We start from the raw sequence: 18,213 nt of genomic DNA on the forward strand, positions 1-18,213 counted from the left end.
CGAATTGTTTAACCTTTTGATCAGTTATATTAAACTGATCAAACTTTTGTTCCATAAAAAATTTCTCCAGAAACCAGGAGACTTGGAAGGATCATGATTTTGTGGTCAGTAGTTTATTTTTGCGTTGATTTTGATGTATGTTTTGGATCATTGTTCTGCTGGAATCATTGTGCAGGTCATCTGGCAGAAACCTGGACAGCCTCAAACCATTAAAGAGCCAACAATATATTTAACTGTGGGCATGAGGTACTTTTCAACATGGCTTCCTCTCTGTGTGCGCCAAACCCACCTCTGGTATTTATTGTCAAAAAACTCTATTTGGGGTTCATCTGACCATAGTACCCTCAAGTGTCTGGCAAACTAAAGACATTTGAGTTTGCTTTTGGATGAAAGTAGTTTTTTATTTTGAAACCGATACAAACAACTTAGGTACAAACTTACACTTATAAAGAACATCTTATTCATTCTTATCACCACATTATCAGTGTAAAGCTGCTTTGAGACAATGTTCATTGTTAAAAGTGCAATACAAATAAAAATGAAATGAATTGAATTGAACTTGTGCAGTTTTGAAGGCTTTATGACCCTAAAATGCAACTTCTGCAATTATCCAGCTGTGATTTAAAAAAAAAAATCATTTTCTTCTCACAGTAGTTTAATATGGACATGCATCCTCTTCTTGGTTAATTCATCAGATGTCAACTTTAACTTCTTATTTATTGTGCTGATATTGAAAAGGGGAATTTTCAATGCTGTTGTTAAGTATAGCTTAAGAAACTTTTACCGCACATCACAATTTTTTTCCATAGTCCATTTTCCATGGTGATGAATGACAAAGGGAGTTTTGGACTACGTGTTACTTTGTATTTATACTGGTGTAAATCAGAAATTCATGGTTAAACAATTTCTATTCACCAAAGTGTACTAAATCTATTTTTTTATATAAATGTGTACTTTACTATTCAAATATATTTTACTCCTGTTAATTCAAAGTTGTGACATCGACTGTGCCATATTTATGTATTTAGCAAAGATTTGTTCTATTTTCTAAAAACTGACATTTTTACAGTCTTCTAAGTTCATTTTTACCAAAGATATCAATATTATTAGATGACACTGTACACAACCAACAGATGCAGACAGACCCATGTTCTGAATGAACTGATAAAATGTTTGGTCCATTGTGGAAATAAATTTCAGAAGTGATCTGGCCCTGGTTCATTTTAAGCAGAGTCAACGTTCTGATCTGAAATATACATGCCAACGTTGCCATGACAACTGCTCCCCTTTTCCAACAGACTGATAGAATTCAGTATAAACACCATTATCATCGACAGAAACACACACACGAACACACAAAAAGAGAGAGAGAGAAATATGGAAACAATCTTTTAAACTGATTCTGAATAATTCTGACAAGCCATTCAGCAGTACAGTGAATCCAAAGTAACTGCAATACATTAATATTAATCTCCCGCTTTACAGCAGAATTATCACAGAATTGCATTTGCCACATAACTAATTTGTTTGCCTGATTCTCCTGGCCTTCCAGCACAATAGACCAAAAAACTAACAGGGAATTGTTTTTAGAGTTTTATGTTGAAATAATGTAATTCATTAATAAAAATATAATTCATAATCATAAAATGAAATAAAATGTTAATAAAGTACAGTACAGTATACAAAAAATTTCATTTTTTGGGGTGGCGTCCAGTTTTGGAACGTAACCACCGGGTTATCCCACACAGGGGGTTACTGTAGAGTTATAAACTTTATATTATTTATATAAAGCTCATTATGGAAACAGAATCCTAATCATGTGCATTAACAAATAAGTCTTGGACCACAGAAGGAGAAGTAAACACTGTTGGTAAATCAGTGTTTTTTATATGGTGTGCTGAATTTAGTTTTTCACAGCATTTCTAAAAAAACAGCAATACTAATTACTAATCAAAGCGATATAGAAATTAGCATGCCATTTTAATATGAATTTGTGTCAGATTTATTAAACTGAACAACATCGAAGTGAGAATTTCTATGGGCTTCGTTAAGAAATGAACTTCAGATGGATGCAAAATTTCAATCACTTTTTGTAATTCACACACACGTGTCATACACACATACATGTTTGATCTTACACTCATCTAATTTAAAGACACAGTTTAATTTAAAGGTTATTTTACGTGTATATTTAGTATAAATATTGATGATTTTAAATGTTTGATTTTTTATTTTATCAGTGTGTTAAGAGAACTGCACACAAATTAAAATCCATACAGAAATATGAACTGAAACTCACCTTTAGCTCCTCTGATCTCTTCAATTAATATTTACAACAGAAAACATAATGAGGGAAAATGTGGTCTCAGTGTCATGGCATGATTGTTGGTGCCAGACAGGAATGAGTATTTCAGAAACGACTGATCTTTTACAAATAACTGCCTCTGTTTTTGTCACAGAATGAGAGATAGAGATAAAGATAGAGAGATAGAGAGAGAGAGAGTCAAAGGAGAATGTCCAGTCTGATTTGCGCTGACAAATGAAAGAGTACCTCAACCATGGTGAACAGAAAAGCATCTCAGAACAAAAGAAAATGTCAAACCTTGAGGTGGATGAACTACAACAGCAGAAGACCACATCAGGTTCCGCTCCTGTCAGCCAAGAAGAGTAATCTTAGACTACAGCGGGGTGTATAAAAAAAAAAAAACTATCACACAGAAAAACTTCCTAAAAGCATAAAAGGTCCTATTACACACACTGTCAATCATTTGCTGAGTCTTAATGTTGCATTTGCAGTGTCCTAAGAAAGTGTTGATTAAAAGACACATGGTAAAAATTCAATGAGGCAAAAAAACAGTTCACTTGCTGACCATAAATAGAAAATTGATTTGTGAGAGATCTAGGGTAACCTGCAAACACCTTGGGGATTTCAAGTGGGAAATGCGTGAAAATGACATCATAATTGGGACAATTCAGTTTCCAGTTCTAGTCTCTTGCAATCTCCTACTAGTTGCCACTCCACTCAAAGTTGGATCATGCCTCAAGCAATACTGGATAATATGCTTTTGGTGATTTTTACTTAATAATAAAAATTTGGCCTTAGTTAGCACAGGTCATAACAGTACTAAAAAGAACTGAAGAAATACAAGACTGAAACAAAGTGTCTTTTTTATTATTACTTTTATATGGACCAAAACAGTTTGTTGCAAGCTGCAAAGAGTCAATATTCATGATTGGCTGGTTATAGCAAAACCTTTTATCTGTGAGAGTTATTGTGTAATGAAGCCTCATAGAAGCTTACTACCTGATTTGTTGTGTGCCCATAGTGAAGGATGGAGGTAGATCAGCGATTGATTAGGCTGCAATATCATATTCTTCTTACTGTTTATAATGCTGTATTGGTGAGTCACTGCTAAGGACTACCAAACCATTCTGGATGACCATGTGCACCCAGTGTTCAAGAATTGTACACTGAATGTGTTGCCATGTATCAGGACAACAATGCACCAATACACACAAGCAAGACCAGTGACAGAGGTTCGATAAACATGAAAGTTAAACATCTTCCATTCCCTGCACAATCACAAGGTCAGAATATGATTGAACCTTTGAGGTGTTTTGGAGAAACGAGTCAGGAAATGTTTTCCTGCAGCAGCATCACATAGTGACTTACATAATGACATCACAAAGACACTGTTCTGCAAGAGAAAGGATTTTAAATCACTCTGGCCACTGTGCAGGACCTGTATCAATCATTCCCTACAGAAATTAATGCTGACACAAAAGGAAACTCTACACCATTTTCATAATTTAGAAATGAGCTTCAGAAAATAATAAGGACATATTCCTCGGTCTTGCACACACGCAGTAATACCGGGGGAATGGAGTGGCATGCTATTCCCAAAATACCGCTATGCTCCTATTAGAAGCGCAGCATATTTCACCCGTTACACCGTGTGTAACGTGTCTTTCGTTAAAGCCTGTGTAAAGTACATTAGTGTAGACACCTAAAAATCTTTGTAAAATTCAGTGGGTGCGACTTATATATGGGTGCGCTTTATAGTCCGGAAATTACGGTAATTTGTTTTACTTTAAGAAAAATTTCCATTTAATTGCCAAAATTGCATAAAAGAATATCAGTGAAAACTAAACCCATTTAGTGCATTTATTTCAGTTATAATAAGTTATAGAAAAATATTTTTATGAAACATTATTATTTTCACTTATGTATTTATTTATTAAATCTCACGCAGTATCGTGATGTAGTTTTCTTGTTTTCGAAAAAGCTGCATGAAATTTTCCACACACTAAATCTGTGGATTTTTTTGCCAGCTTTTAAAAAAAAAAACATGCTCCACTACCTGCTCTACGCCGCCACTGCGGAGGGACTTTTTGAAAGGAATGTATATAAATTAAAATATAAAAATCTATTTTAAACAACTTTACAAAAGGTAATCACACTGTATGGTGTTTTTTTGTTTTAGTTTAGCAAACTTTGGAAGCTTTCTGCTCTTTCTATTTTGTGACATGATCAATATTTTTTCTTCTCATTGCACGGCATTTTCAGCCCATCAACCTATTAGTCATTAAGCGGCTTTTTCAACCTGCCACTGGTGTATAATTTCATGGTTTTCACACACCACAGATGTAGGCTAGTTTCCAAGATAAAAATAAGCAAGACAGAAGGCAACAAGATGTCTGGGTAACTTGGATGAGACAGAGGGACTCTTGTGTTCTATATCGGTGGTCCCCAACCTTTTTTGCCCCACGGATTAACGTCAGACAATATTTTCACGGACCGGCCTTTAAGGTTTGGCAAAAAAATACAACAAAATAAAATGATACTTTCTAAATATAATAATAATCGTGAATCCACATGTTGTTTTTTGTTTATTTTGCTCGGTTGGGGGTTTGAATTTAGCAGTAATGTATTATATGTTAGCGACCGGAGGAGCCCCTTTAAGAAGGTAGTGGATGATGTAAGACATGTGACTGAGGCATCATGACATAAATGAAGAAAGAGTCATGGACAGTCATGTGGTAAATACTATATTCGCTGAAAACATTCTATTACTAACAAACTTCCTTAATTCCCATAAGTATAATGAGGAGATCTAATGTTTGTTTTGAGGCTGAACTGATCAGTTTTGTTTACAGAATTGTCTGTTCTGTGCACAAACCAGGTGCTGAATGAGGAGGAGTTGACAGGGGGAAAAAAAGGCAGAGCAGAATACTTTGTTAGAAAAGGGTATGTATTACATTTATGCAAGATGGTTAAAAAAAACCAGCTCTGTTAATAAATCACAGTGTAAACATGATAGCAAATGAGTAATGGTCTAAAACTGGCTCATACTTGCCACTTGATGAGTGGATGGAAAGACGGTGATTAACTCTGAATCTGGCTGCCAAACTACAGCTGCAAGTCAACCTTGATGAGAACATGTCTCAGGCATGATCTGAAGCCGAATTTGCAGCCAGGGAACCTCTGGGCCGAAATTAACATGCCACACAACCACTCTGGGCCATTCTGTCCCAGATTACAAACACAGCCAAGAATGTCTTAATGGATGCTTACAGCAGGCAGTACCTGTTACCAGGTATATAAATGTCAGTAGAAAGAAACCGATACAGTATTAAACGACAAATAACGCCATCATATTTAACCAGAAAGCACTTTTTATATTATACGACTGTACTTCAAATGTTGTGTCCATGTGTTGGAGATGAATTACTGTATATATGGATGTTTAGGGTCAGGTGTCCACAAACTCGAACGACTTGAGTGTGACTTGAGTTGGGCAAAAATTAGTCACTATACAAGCATTATGAATTGAGAAATCTGAGCTCTACATGTCAAACATCTCCCAGCTGTTTAGAACAAAACCCTAAACTTACCTTATTAGTATATGGAGGTCTCGCCAGATTAATCCCGTCTTTAACGAGTTTATCCCTGATCATGATCTTCAACTTTAGTTTCGGGTACACCAGAAGCTCCCTTCTTCTCAGGGTCAGGTTTCCCAGGTGTGACCCGGTCATGCCAATTTGTTCTGTCCACGATCTGGATTGTCTCAGGTTGGGGATCAGTGGCTCTAAGGTGAAATAAAGCCCTGAGGTGGTCTTCTTCTTCTTCTCCTCGTCTTTCAGTCTTGTCACGGCGTCGTGAATCCGTTGTCGGTGGTGAGGTATGAACACGCCGATGGCGTCCAGGTCTGGGTCTCCGATCTGTTTACAAACTTCTAGATCGTCGTAGCCGTTATCGACAAAGGCTTCAACATACTGGCAGAGTTGAAGCGTTTTCAGCCACTCGTACACGATGCTGGGACCAGTGCGCATCATGGTGTCACAGCAATGTGTGTGTGTGTGTGTGTGTGTGTGTGTGTGTAGTCAAACCTGAATTAGAATGCTACCTGAGTAGTTGGGTGGGGTGTGCACGAGAAGCTCTAAACTACACGTGTGTGTGTGTGTGTGTGTGTGTGTGTGTGTCAGACTCACATTTTGCGCTTTCCCTTTCTGCTGTCAGGTGTGTCAGGTGTGTCAGCTTGTTGAACTGATATCAAAACAAATGTCAGTCAAAGAAAAGAAGAAGATCTCCATGAGCGACCGGAGGAGAGTTAATGATACACACACACACACACACACACACACACAATGTTCAGGTTGTATCTCGTCTCTTCTCAGAACATCACCTTCCTCCAGACCTTCCTCCTCTCCGTTAACCTGCTGCACAGCTGATGTTTATTCACGTGTCGCAGTGGATTTGTCACATCCACAAACACTCCGAAAACAAATTACAGTTCCTCCTTCTTCTCCTCTGCGCTTGTAGGAGGCTTCAGGTTGTCAACTTTGTTCGGTCTTTCAATGTATTTTTTTTTAAGCTTGTAATCCTCCTCCTTTTGGAAAACAATCTCGCGTGCAGCTCTGGCACGCGCAGCCGCTGATGAATGAGCAGCGCGAGCGCCCTCGTGTTTCCGTGGCAGCTGCGCAGTGAAGTCACGGCGCCGCACACGAATCGTTAACACCGGTTTGTGTGAAGATCCTGTGCGTTCAGACCAAACTTTAGTTCCTGTTTCACGAGCAGAAAGTCCACCACGCGCTGTCACGGTGAGGGGTTTATTTCCTACAAGCTTATTCCCCGAGAGCATTCTGGAGCGCACGTTTCTGGGTATGTGACGGTTTTATTGCGCCCCCTGTCGGTGTAGATTTGGGACGAGTACATCACATTGAGTTCGCACTGCAGACTCTGTCCCAGAGTTTGGGGTACCTTCAGAATATGACCCACTTTATTAGGAACACTTAGCAGTCATGTGGCAGCAGCACCATGCAACAAATTCCTGCAAATACAGTTAAAGATCATCAGTCAATGTTCACATTAAACACCAGAATGTGGAAAAGAAGTGATCTAAAGCAATTAAAAGGCTTTACTTAATTTATCATATTTGTAGTACTGTGGTGAGACCTGAGATGTTGTAGGGTTTAGAGACATTGGTATTGAGTAAAAGACAGGAGGTGGAGCTGGAGGTAGCAGAGCTGAAGATGTTGAGATGTTCGTTGGTAGTGACGACGATGGACAGGATTAGAAACGAGTTCTTTAGGGGGACAACACATGTAGGACGTTTTGGAGACAAGGTGAGGGAGGTGAGATTGAGATGGTTTGGACATGTGCAGAGGAGAGACATGGGGTATATCAGTAGGAGAATGCTGAGGATGGAGACACCAGGAAGGAGGAAAAGAGGAAGACCAAAGAGGAGGTTTATGGATGTGGTGAGGGAAGACATGCAGGGAGTTGGTTTTAAAGTGTCAGATGTAGAGGACAGGGGGGTATGGAGACGGATGATCCACTGTGGCGCCCCCTAATGGGAGAAGCTGAAAGAAAAAGAAGAAGATTCTACCATTTAAAAAAAATCATATTTACCTGATACCTTAAAAATGTATTTAGTCATAAATTTAGTGGCACAAATTGTAAATAACTGTAGATCCAATTGCAGCCATGTTTCTTGCTTGGTATAGAATTTAGCTTACACCAGACAGACAACAATTTCTCTTGAGTGTGAAGAGTACGTTTGATTACTTGGTCAGAGATTGATACACTAGATACACTAGTGGCTACAGATGGATTCACTAAACTTTTTTTCTTAGATTTAATAATGACTAAGAACATGTACAAAATAGACCTTTCATGAAACATTGGACATTGTAAGGAAAGGTAACACTCCAGAATCTTTTTCATGAACCCTTCATACTTTTTAGTTTCTTTCCCATAAAATATGCACAAAAAAGCAATTTGCTTTCATTTTACTTCACCAGGAAAACCAAAATACATTTAACAATGCATGGGAAATCCGGGTTCATTTTATGAGGATAATATTAATGCTTCTGTTAGAAATGATGTAGAGCTTATGCATCTGTGGCTGCCATGATAGGAGACTTGTTGAATTGTATTAATTGGGTTTTTTGCCTTAGTAATGGCATTCATTCTCTCCAATTGAGATACCTGTCTGTTATACAGTGCACATTTCTCTATAATATATATAATAACCATTTACAAACTAAGCAATCTTATTTTTATATTAGTCTTTATTCCAAACATAGTATCATAAAAACACTGATGACATGTATTGTAAGTAGTTTGTAAGGATGGTCAGAGCTCTTTATGAGGTCAGACCCCGAGAACTGCCATGCAACAAAAACTTTTTAATCTGAGGAGAGGATTTCTTTAATCTGAGGAAAGAAACCCATTTGTTCAGCTGCCCTTTCACCAATCATTTAGCCCCCAGTCTTTTCCTCCTGGGGATATGGAAAGGTGACTTAGAAGTTTCTGGAATTAAAGCTACTATACTTGAATACTGTAAAGGTTCCCTGGTGGTCTAGTGGTTTGGTCAGGGAACCAACCCCAGCCACTCTCAGTGCCGGTCCCAAGCCCGGATAAATGGGGAGGGTTGCGTTAGGAATGGCATCCAGCGTAAAAACGTACCAAATCAAACATGTGGAGGATCCGCTGTGGCGCCCCCTAACGGGAGAAGCCGAAAGAAAGTTTTATACTTGAATACTGTAATATTACATTTTAGGAATGTATGAATTTTACCTTTACATGTTTGGTATTATTTTAAATGTCTCACTGTGATTGGAAATATGATCTCAGTCCCATATAAGTAGAACAGACAAATAATAAAGATCTCATGTTTTGAGGAAATTCTGTCCTACTGATTTGAAGGTTGTCCTGGAGAAGATCCTTATCAGGTGTTGATCTTCACTCTAGGTAGTATTTGGTTTTTAGGGCACCTCTTGTCCCAAGAAAGGGTTTGCAAACCTTTTATTACTTTGAACTTATGAGTGTTTATGATGATTTGGGTATTTAAGGAGATTTGGCAAAACACTCAGGGAAGCATTCTGTAGTCAGAACTTCCAACTGTGTGTGTGTCTATGGCCAGGTACATTGACTCTAACAATTCTTTGGTAAACTGCATTGCTAAACTATTTGGTTTTATGCTGATCATGTTGTGTAACTTTCATAAATTGTTTGTTTTAGATTTGACATTTGTTTATTGATGATTGCCTAGCAAATAAATGTAAAGTTCTTGATTAACTCAAAAATTTCCTGAAATCATTTATACTGTATCTAGTTTATTATGAAGCCTCGTGTTATCACAAATCTAAAATCAGGATCGTACATACAAATGATTTTTAACACTGATTTGTTCCTTTTGTGCAAGCATACGGTATGTTGAAAATAAGTGGTATCATTAAGGATAAACTGACCACAGCTATGCTGAAATCAGGTATAACCAGGGTGGAGCTTTACCAGCCTTGTTTGGTGAGATTCTTATGACCCCAAACCAAAAATCCATTTTTCTTCTTTTTAGATTTTAATGATCAGGCCTCCTCATACCCCATGAAGCAGCCTGGTCCTCCTAATAAAGTGAAGTCATGTTGAGTGGGCATTTATGTTTTATATACACTGGCGATCAAAATTAAAGAACAATTTATAAACAATTGAACAATTCTGAAATAATGTCATCTTCACTGCTCAACAGTTGAAGGAGTTTTTGTCCTGTCTATACCATGCTACCAGAACACCTTTTCCACAAAATAACTAAGGCATTTAAAAAAAAACATTATTTTGCAAAAAACACACTGATCAAAATTAGAGAACAGTCAGCAATTAGTAGGAAGTGTCCAGGCCTCTGCTCTGAATGACTTCAGCACATCTGCAGCCACAGGACAGCACGAGTCTCTCACACTGCTCTGGTGTGATTTTGGTCCACTCTTCTTCCAGTCTCCTCCACAGTTCGGTGACTGTAGTGGGTTTCTTGGCCATAACTTTGTCGCCAAGGATTTTCCAGAGGTTCTCTATTGGGTTGAGATCAGGACTCTGGCAGGCCATGTCATTATTTCAATGTTTTCAATTTCAAGGAACTGCTTTACCCGTTTTGCTGTGTGACATGGAGCGTTGTCCTGCATGAACACTGCGGGCTGATTGGGTGATGAACGCAGGTTCTGATAAACATTTGCATTCACTCTGCCATGTAGCTGTATAAGAGGCCCAACTCCTGCTGCAGAAAACATGCCCCAAACCATGATACTTCCTCCTCCACTTTTCACTGACTTCTTTACACACTTTGGGTTCAGTCTTTCTCCAGTTTGTCGCCGAACATAATGTTTCCCATCGGACCCAAATAAATTAAACTTGCTTTCATCACTGAAGTGAACTTTGGACCAGTTCTCCTCTGTCCACACAACATGCTTAGTCTAGCCTTTTGATTCTTTCTGCTAATGAGAGGTTTGGTCACTGGAGAGTGGGCTTTCAGTCCAAATGCTCTTAAACGTCGAGACACTGTATGACGAGACAGATCCTTACCCTGTTCAGCGCTGAACTGGTGAACAATTCCAGCTGCAGTGTGGAAACGATTGCCCATTGAGATCCTCCGCAGTATCCTGTCCTCTCTTGTATTTGTCTTCCGTGAACGACCAGCCTCCTTGGCGGACTTGAATGAGATTGTGATGTTGTAAAGATTGAATATTCTTAAAATCACAGATTTGGAACGACCAACTTGTCTTGCTATGGCTGATAGGGTCATCCCTTTGGCCTTCATCTGGACAACCTGCTGCCGGAGGCTTTCAGTCACTTTAGAACGGCCCACCATCTTGCAGAGTCAGTGAAACTGGAAGTTAGGCTGCCAGTTAAATAGGGGTTGACAGATAATCAAGGAAATTAGCACCAGGTGCAGATTAACACCAATAACTGGGAGGAATCTGAAAGTGTTCTCTAATTTTGATCAGTGTGTTTTCTGGAAAATAATGTTTTTTTTTTTTTTAAATGCCTTAGTTATTTTGTGGAAAAGGTGTTCTGGTAGCATGGTATAGACAGGACAAAAACTGCTTCAACTGTTGAGCAGTGAAGATGACATGATTTCAGAATTGTTCAATTAAAAATCAGTTTTTAAAAAGTTAAAAATATCATTTTTCTAAGCCATTTTTGTTTATGACAAATTACTGCTCATCTGAACCTATTCCACATTTAACATCAAATCATAATGGCTTCATGAGAACTCGGTCAGATCAGTAGTATTAAAACAGTGCAGGTTTAACTTTGTGCAGTGTTTAAGTCTAATAACTAATAAAACAGTTTTAGAATAAAAACATTATTTGGAGAAAATCATGCAATATGTTTATGCTGACGTTCAGGGCAATCTTTGTTTTAAGGTGTTGTATTTAATGAGCAGATTCAGTCTTTTTATCTCTAAAAAAATCTTGGAAATAAAATAAACTTTTAATTAAAACATTAAACAATGTAATTTATAACTACCTGTAAGAAATAAATGTTAAATTCCACTGTGAATCTTTAAGCCACGCCCCTTTCTGAGTGAGAGCAAATGTTTTGCTGAAAACCAAGTGAGGTGAGGATTCTGATGCTGTTTGTGACACTAAGCTTCATGTTTGTGTTTTACAGGAGCATTAACTTATTTTCATAAAAATATACAATTATTGGTGATAATATTCTGTGATTTTTATTCCTCAAACACATTGCATTATGGGAATGTCTGGGGCGACAAAAAGCTCCTATTAAATGTCACAAATCCTCTTGTATTTAAATGATAGATGCATAGAAACAAACACACACAGCTTTATGGGTCATGTCATTCATGCCCTAAACATATTCCACAGGCTGAAGGAGTTTGGTGCAATCACTTTCCAAGCTCCACCTGCACTTCCTTGAAGATCTTCTCCTCTAGTAAGGAAGTGTCGTACTCCTTCAGCATGTCGTACTGCCTCCATGGCTCTGCCCACTTCTGAGCATGCTCCATCTGCTCTGGGGTCAGGCAGAGGTCAAAGCGTATTCCCTGAATGTTGAACTTTGGACGCTCCCAGCGTTTGGACCACGGACGCGGCTTCATCCTCACTTTCTGCTGTACAGATAGAAGAGAAAGAGAGAGGAGTGTAAACGCACAGTTCAAGAGCAAATGACCTTGACTCGTCTCATGCCTACCTCATTGATAGGAACGTCCTGCGTCAGTGGGAGGTGAATGGGCTTCATGTCGAAGGAAAAGGTGCTGTATTCTGGGAGAGCGTCTCTCAAATACATCAGGTTATCGTCCAGTCTCTTCTCCAGTTTCAACACCTCAATGCGCTTAATCTGAGGATTGTATAACTCGTAGCAGATCTCCACTCCTGCACACAAACACACGTGAAGGACTTGCTGCCAAGACCAACAACCATGGCCCTGAAGAGGGAGTGCAGCTTGTAATGTCTTTTTAAACGATCTACCAAACGCTGCAGAACAATTCCAAATCTTTAAAATTGTTCATGAGACGTGAAAATCTAAGCTAGTGAATGAAAAATCAAATCATAGCCACACTTTACTGAGGAATGTGACATGCTCTGATGAGGAGCTCACCTTGTCCGTCAATGATGTTTCTGAGGATAAAGGTTCCGCCAAGTCCTTTACCCGACCGCTGGATGCAGATTCCCACAAAGCGCCGATTGTTGTTGGTGGCATGTGGGTCCGACATGGTGACAGACAGAACACTTCCTGAACACAAACAGGTTACAATCAGACAGCATTCATCAGCAACGCATGGCAGCAGTTAAGATCAGCTGAAATGCTTCTTACCCACATAGAACTCAGGAATGTTCAGCACTTTGCGCCTCTGGATCATGTCTTTACGCTCAAGGAAAAATTTCAGTGGGTTTGTGCGCTGACGAGGGGGAATAAACTCAGGACTGACAAACCTGTCAAAACAGTCTCGGTTTTACTTTTACACACTCATACTCAAATCAGACATTTTATTAAAGACCAAAAAGTATGAATGAGTCTATACTTATATATTTTTAAATGTTTTTACAGCAGTTTGTCTCAGGCCCTTTAAGTGACACAAAGCACTGGATAACGCAACACTTTATTGATCACCTTTTAGTTCAAAGATGGAATAATACGTCTTTTTCCTTTTCTGATATCAATACTGAAAGTCGGAGCAGCAAGCACTCAAAAAATCCAGGACAGAAATATACAGATAATAACCACATACACAAACATTACTTGCAGTGCAAATAAATTAATTTAAATGTATTAAGTGGAAGTGAAAAAAAAATGAAAAAATTACAGAAAATAGACTCCATCTGTTATCAACAAAAATTTGCTTCAAATCTGTTGCATTGGTTGTATTTTTTTTTATTTCTCCTGCCATCAGCCCAATACAATACTGTGTTTCAGATCAGTTACCTCTCCACTGAAATCTTATATTCAGGGTTACTTACCAAGTCAAATTTAAGACTTTTTTTAAGACCATTAAGAATAGCCTTAAACGAGCCCTAATTTATTTTCAAGCCAAGTACCGTGAAACTCGCACTTCCCCATAGCTGAAACATAAAATCTATTTTATATCGGTGGAACAATCCAAGAGAGATTCGTACCAATCACAGAAAGCTGATCGGCTGTTGTATTTTGGTCTCATTAGTAGTCACAATGCAGCAAAGTATATTTGTACCAGTGAATGAAAGAACTACAGCCTCATGAAAACGAACAAACAAAAACAGTGCTGCAGGAGCATTTCACTGAACATTAAAGACAGAAAATAAAGACCTGTTTATCCTGTAAATTTTTTTTGTTTTTATGACAATATCAGTCATTTTTAATACTTAACACTTTTTAATTTCTCAGGAGAAACCGTCTCACCGTCTCACTGCTTCTTCCGGCCGCGATTTATCCACAATCGTCGGTTTGGCTGGAGGAGTGAATTTGGGTGGCTCATCTCTTGAGCCCACAGCTTGTAATCGCACTGAGAACACTGAAAACATGCCTGTAGAAAAAAAGAACAAAGAGATGATTAGGATAAATACACAATCTCATAATAAAACTGTTCAACAGCAGTTAGATTAGGACTGCTGATCTGACCATTCGAGCAGGGTCCAAATGTACCTATATTTAGTAGAACCAGACTTTTACTAGCAGCAACAATCACACTGAGATGTGTTTGTCTGCTGGGTGTCACTAAATGTAATGATCATGACACATCAGTGTGGATTCTTAGGGACTTATTTCAGCTAATACATACATACATATACACACACACACACACACACACACACACACACATTATATATATATATATATATATATGTATCAAAGATTGAATTGTGTAATAATAATGTACAAAGTGAATACATTTATCCTATACACAATTCAATTCCATACTAATAAAATGGTGCTTGTAACTCTGGAGTAAATATTATAAATAGAAATAAATAAAGAAATATAAGCCTTTGTGAAATATTGACTTGTAGGTGCATTAAGACTTTGTGTGCGACCATCCATCTTACTCTTATATTATTACAAAACAGTTATTTACTATTTCACTATATTCTAATAAAATAAATTCTGCTGTAAAATGACATACGTTCATTCTGAAATTGTAGATTTCGTAGTAACAGTCCTGTCCTCTGCGTGCACGCCGCCATGTTTAGTCACGTGCTCAATACGGCAACTGCAAAAGGACAAACGGCTTTTTACAGAAAACGATTTTTTCACTCACGCACTTTTTAAAAGCACGTTTGACTTTAAAGAATCAACATTAAATTGAATAATTATCACATCATGTGATAATTAATTTTTGAACGAGCTTATTTTTTACACTGTTATAAATACTGTGGCGTGAATGGGGCTGCAAGAAATTAAGGAGAAATCACTATTTTTAATATTTTTTTTATATTAATACAAAGAGAGATATTAATACAAAACTATTCTATTTACAATGAACCCATATGTGAACGTTTTGGGAGAAGTTCAGGGTTAGAGCTGGACCAGATCCAACTCCTACTATATATCAAACCATAACCAAATTAACGTCAATATCAAACCTCCCCTTTATATCCAAAGATTTTAGAAAAGGTTGTAGCACAGCAGTTCTGCTCACATCTACTTATGAATAACAGTTTTAAAATGTATTGTGAGAGCGCCGCATCCTAACCACTAGACCACCAGGGAACCAATAACACCAAATAGCATACATTTCAAAAATTAAGAAAAAAGTGTAAATGTGTTTGTAACCCATTTTGGTTTCATTTTACTTGCATTAATGACCAAAATTCTTGTATGCAGTTGCTTTGAGTGTATGCACTTAATTATTAATTGAGAATGAAGATAAATTAAGTACAAAAAATTTATATAAATCCTGCCCTTCTTTGCGCCCCACCTGTCATATCTTTATTCCCCACTAGAGGGACGCCGCATACTTTAAGAACCTCTGGTCTAAACAGTGCTGTAGCGCTAAATGCTTTATACATCAAATGATTATAATATCCTTCATAAGTTTAACAAAAAAAAAACTTTTTTTTGGAAAGTTAAAGCACTATCATAAACACTATGGAAGTAACTAGGAACCACTCATTAATCAAATATTAAATATAGATTAAGAGCAGTGAATATGGTCATTAAATAATTGATAACCACGTTACTATCAATAGGTAACCAAAAAAGGATAACTACTAATTCTGATAGTTTTCGTCATAACAAATATGCTCTACAAACACAGTTACAACAAGGAGAGAAATAATAATGTCAGTTTAGGGTCAAGAGCCCAAATAAACAACCACTGATCGCCAAAATTGTGCGGTCAAAAGAGACATTTTCAATAAAATAGACCTCAAAGACATGAAGACAAAGTCAGACTGTAATAAATACAGTTATTAATACTGTTTTGGAGTTGTTTAATCCTCCTCTGTTTTAATGGCTGTTGCTGTATGTCAGTTGTAGTTTTATTTCTTGTTCTTTTTTTCAGTGATTCTTCTTGTTAACAGCAGAACTGGTGTTCATCAGTGTCTAAATTCACTTGTTTTCATTCACTCGGTCAGGTGGACATTTATATAGTAGTGAATTTATATAGTAATGTGTTATATAGTAGTGTATTTATATAGTAGTGTGTTATATGGTAGTGTATTTATATAGGAGTGTATTTATATAGTAGTGTGTTATATAGTAGTGTGTTTATATAGTAGTGTATTTATATAGGAGTGTATTTATATAGTGTATTTATATAGAAGTGTGTTATATAGTGTATTTATATAGGATTGTGTATTTATATAGTAGTGTGTTATATAGTAGTGTATTTATATAGGAGTGTATTTATATAGTAGTGTATTTATATAGGAGTGTATTTATATAGTAGTGTATTTATATAGTAGTGTATTTATATAGGAGTGTATTTATATAGGAGTGTATTTATATAATAGTGTATTTAAATAGTAGTGTATTTATATAGGAGTGTATTATATAGAAGTGTGTTATATAGTAGTGTATTTATATAGGAGTGTATTTATATAGTAGTGTATTTATATAGGAGTGTGTTATATGGTAGTGTATTTATATACAGTGTATTTATATAGTAGTGCATTTATATAGTAGTGTTATATAGTAGTGTGTATTTATATAGTAGTGTGTATTTATATAGTGTATTATATAGTAGTGTGTATTTATATAGTGTATTTATATAGTAGTGTATTTATATAGCAGTGTATTTATATAGTGTATTTATATAGTAGTGTATTTATATAATAGTGTATTTATATAGTAGTGTATTTATATAGGAGTGTATTTATATAGTAGTGTGTTATATAGTAGTGTATTTATATAGTAGTGTATTTATATAGTAGTGTATGTATATAATAGTGTATTTATATAGTAGTGTATTATATAGTAGTGTATGTATATAATAGTGTATTTATATAGTAGTGTATTATATAGTAGTGTATTTATATAAGAGTGTATTTATATAGTAGTGTGTTATATAGTAGTGTATTTATATAGTAGTGTATTATATAGTAGTGTATTAATATAGTAGTGTATTTATGTAGTGTATTTATATAGTGGTGTATTTATATAGTAGTGTGTTATATAGTAGTGTATTATATAGTAGTGTATTAATATAGTAGTGTATTTATATAGTGGTGTATTTATATAGTAGTGTATTTATATAGTAGTGTATTTATATAGTACTGTATGTATATAATAGTGTATTTATATAGTAGTGTATTTATATAGTAGTGTATTTATATAGTAGTGTATTTATATAGTAGTGTATTTATGTAGTAGTGTATTTATGTAGGAGTGTATTATATAGTAGTGTATTTATATAGTGTTGTATTTATATAGGAGTGTATTTATATAATAGTGTATTTATATAGGAGTGTATTTATATAGGAGTGTATTTATATAGGAGTGTATTTATATAGTAGTGTATTTATATAGGAGTGTATGTATATAATAGTGTATTATATAGTAGTGTGTTTATATAGGAGTGTATTTATATAGGAGTGTATTTATATAGTAATGTGTTATATAGGAGTGTATTTATATAGGAGTGTATTTATATAGTAGTGTATATAGTAGTGTATATATATAGTGTATTTATATAGTAGTGTATTATATAGTAGTCTGTTTATATAGGAGTGTATTTATATAGTAATGTGTTATATAGAAGTGTATTTATATAGGAGTGTATTTATATAGTAGTGTATTTATATAGTAGTGTATTTATATAGTAGTGTATGTATATATTAGTGTATTTATATAGTAGTGTATTATATAGTAGTGTATTTATATAGTAGTGTATTTATATAGTAGTGTATTATATAGTAGTATTTATATAGGAGTGTATTTATATAGGTGTATTTATATAGGGTGTATTTATATAGTAATGTGTTATATAAGTGTATTTATATAGT

General features: G+C 36.0%; 2 protein-coding genes across 4 annotated transcripts in view; both read right to left on the reverse strand.

The window, feature by feature from the left end:
• sash1a (SAM and SH3 domain containing 1a) overlaps positions 1–7,116 on the reverse strand; it is a 231,284-nt gene extending 224,168 nt beyond the window's left edge. The window contains exon 1 of one of the 2 annotated variants that reach the window (XM_046873879.1): positions 5,896–7,116. In XM_046873879.1, coding sequence (XP_046729835.1) covers positions 5,896–6,336 — 441 coding nt within the window. In that variant the 5' untranslated portion in view covers positions 6,337–7,116. The remainder of the gene's footprint in view (positions 1–5,895) is intronic. The other variant, XM_046873877.1, reaches the window with a different exon arrangement.
• Positions 7,117–11,982: 4,866 nt separating this feature from the next.
• mrpl19 (mitochondrial ribosomal protein L19) lies at positions 11,983–15,011 on the reverse strand. 2 transcript variants are annotated; one of them, XM_046873882.1, is made up of 6 exons: positions 14,892–15,011; positions 14,171–14,294; positions 13,109–13,227; positions 12,893–13,027; positions 12,485–12,666; positions 11,983–12,404 (listed from the first exon to the last, which is right to left on the reverse strand). In XM_046873882.1, exons 1-6 carry the CDS (start codon positions 14,950–14,952, stop codon positions 12,183–12,185), a joined length of 843 nt encoding a protein of 280 aa, XP_046729838.1. In that variant the 5' UTR covers positions 14,953–15,011; the 3' UTR covers positions 11,983–12,182. The 2 variants fall into 2 exon arrangements, with proteins under 2 accessions (XP_046729838.1, XP_046729839.1); XM_046873883.1 differs by having other exon boundaries at positions 11,983–12,401; positions 14,892–14,967.
• Positions 15,012–18,213: the final 3,202 nt, after the last annotated feature.

This window comes from Silurus meridionalis, chromosome 18 (assembly GCF_014805685.1).
Source record: "Silurus meridionalis isolate SWU-2019-XX chromosome 18, ASM1480568v1, whole genome shotgun sequence".
Taxonomy (NCBI): domain Eukaryota; kingdom Metazoa; phylum Chordata; class Actinopteri; order Siluriformes; family Siluridae; genus Silurus; species Silurus meridionalis.

Bases quoted from the DNA above. Each gene is read 5' to 3' on its own strand.
- mrpl19 (XM_046873882.1), bottom strand. From the start codon at position 14,952: ATGGCGGCGTGCACGCAGAGGACAGGACTGTTACTACGAAATCTACAA. The intron at 13,228-14,170 runs GTGAGACGGTTT...CTGTTTTGACAG, and splicing joins CCGGAAGAAGCAGTGAGACG to GTTTGTCAGTCCTGAGTTTA. The intron at 12,667-12,892 runs GTGAGCTCCTCA...GTTTGTGTGCAG, and splicing joins AAACATCATTGACGGACAAG to GAGTGGAGATCTGCTACGAG.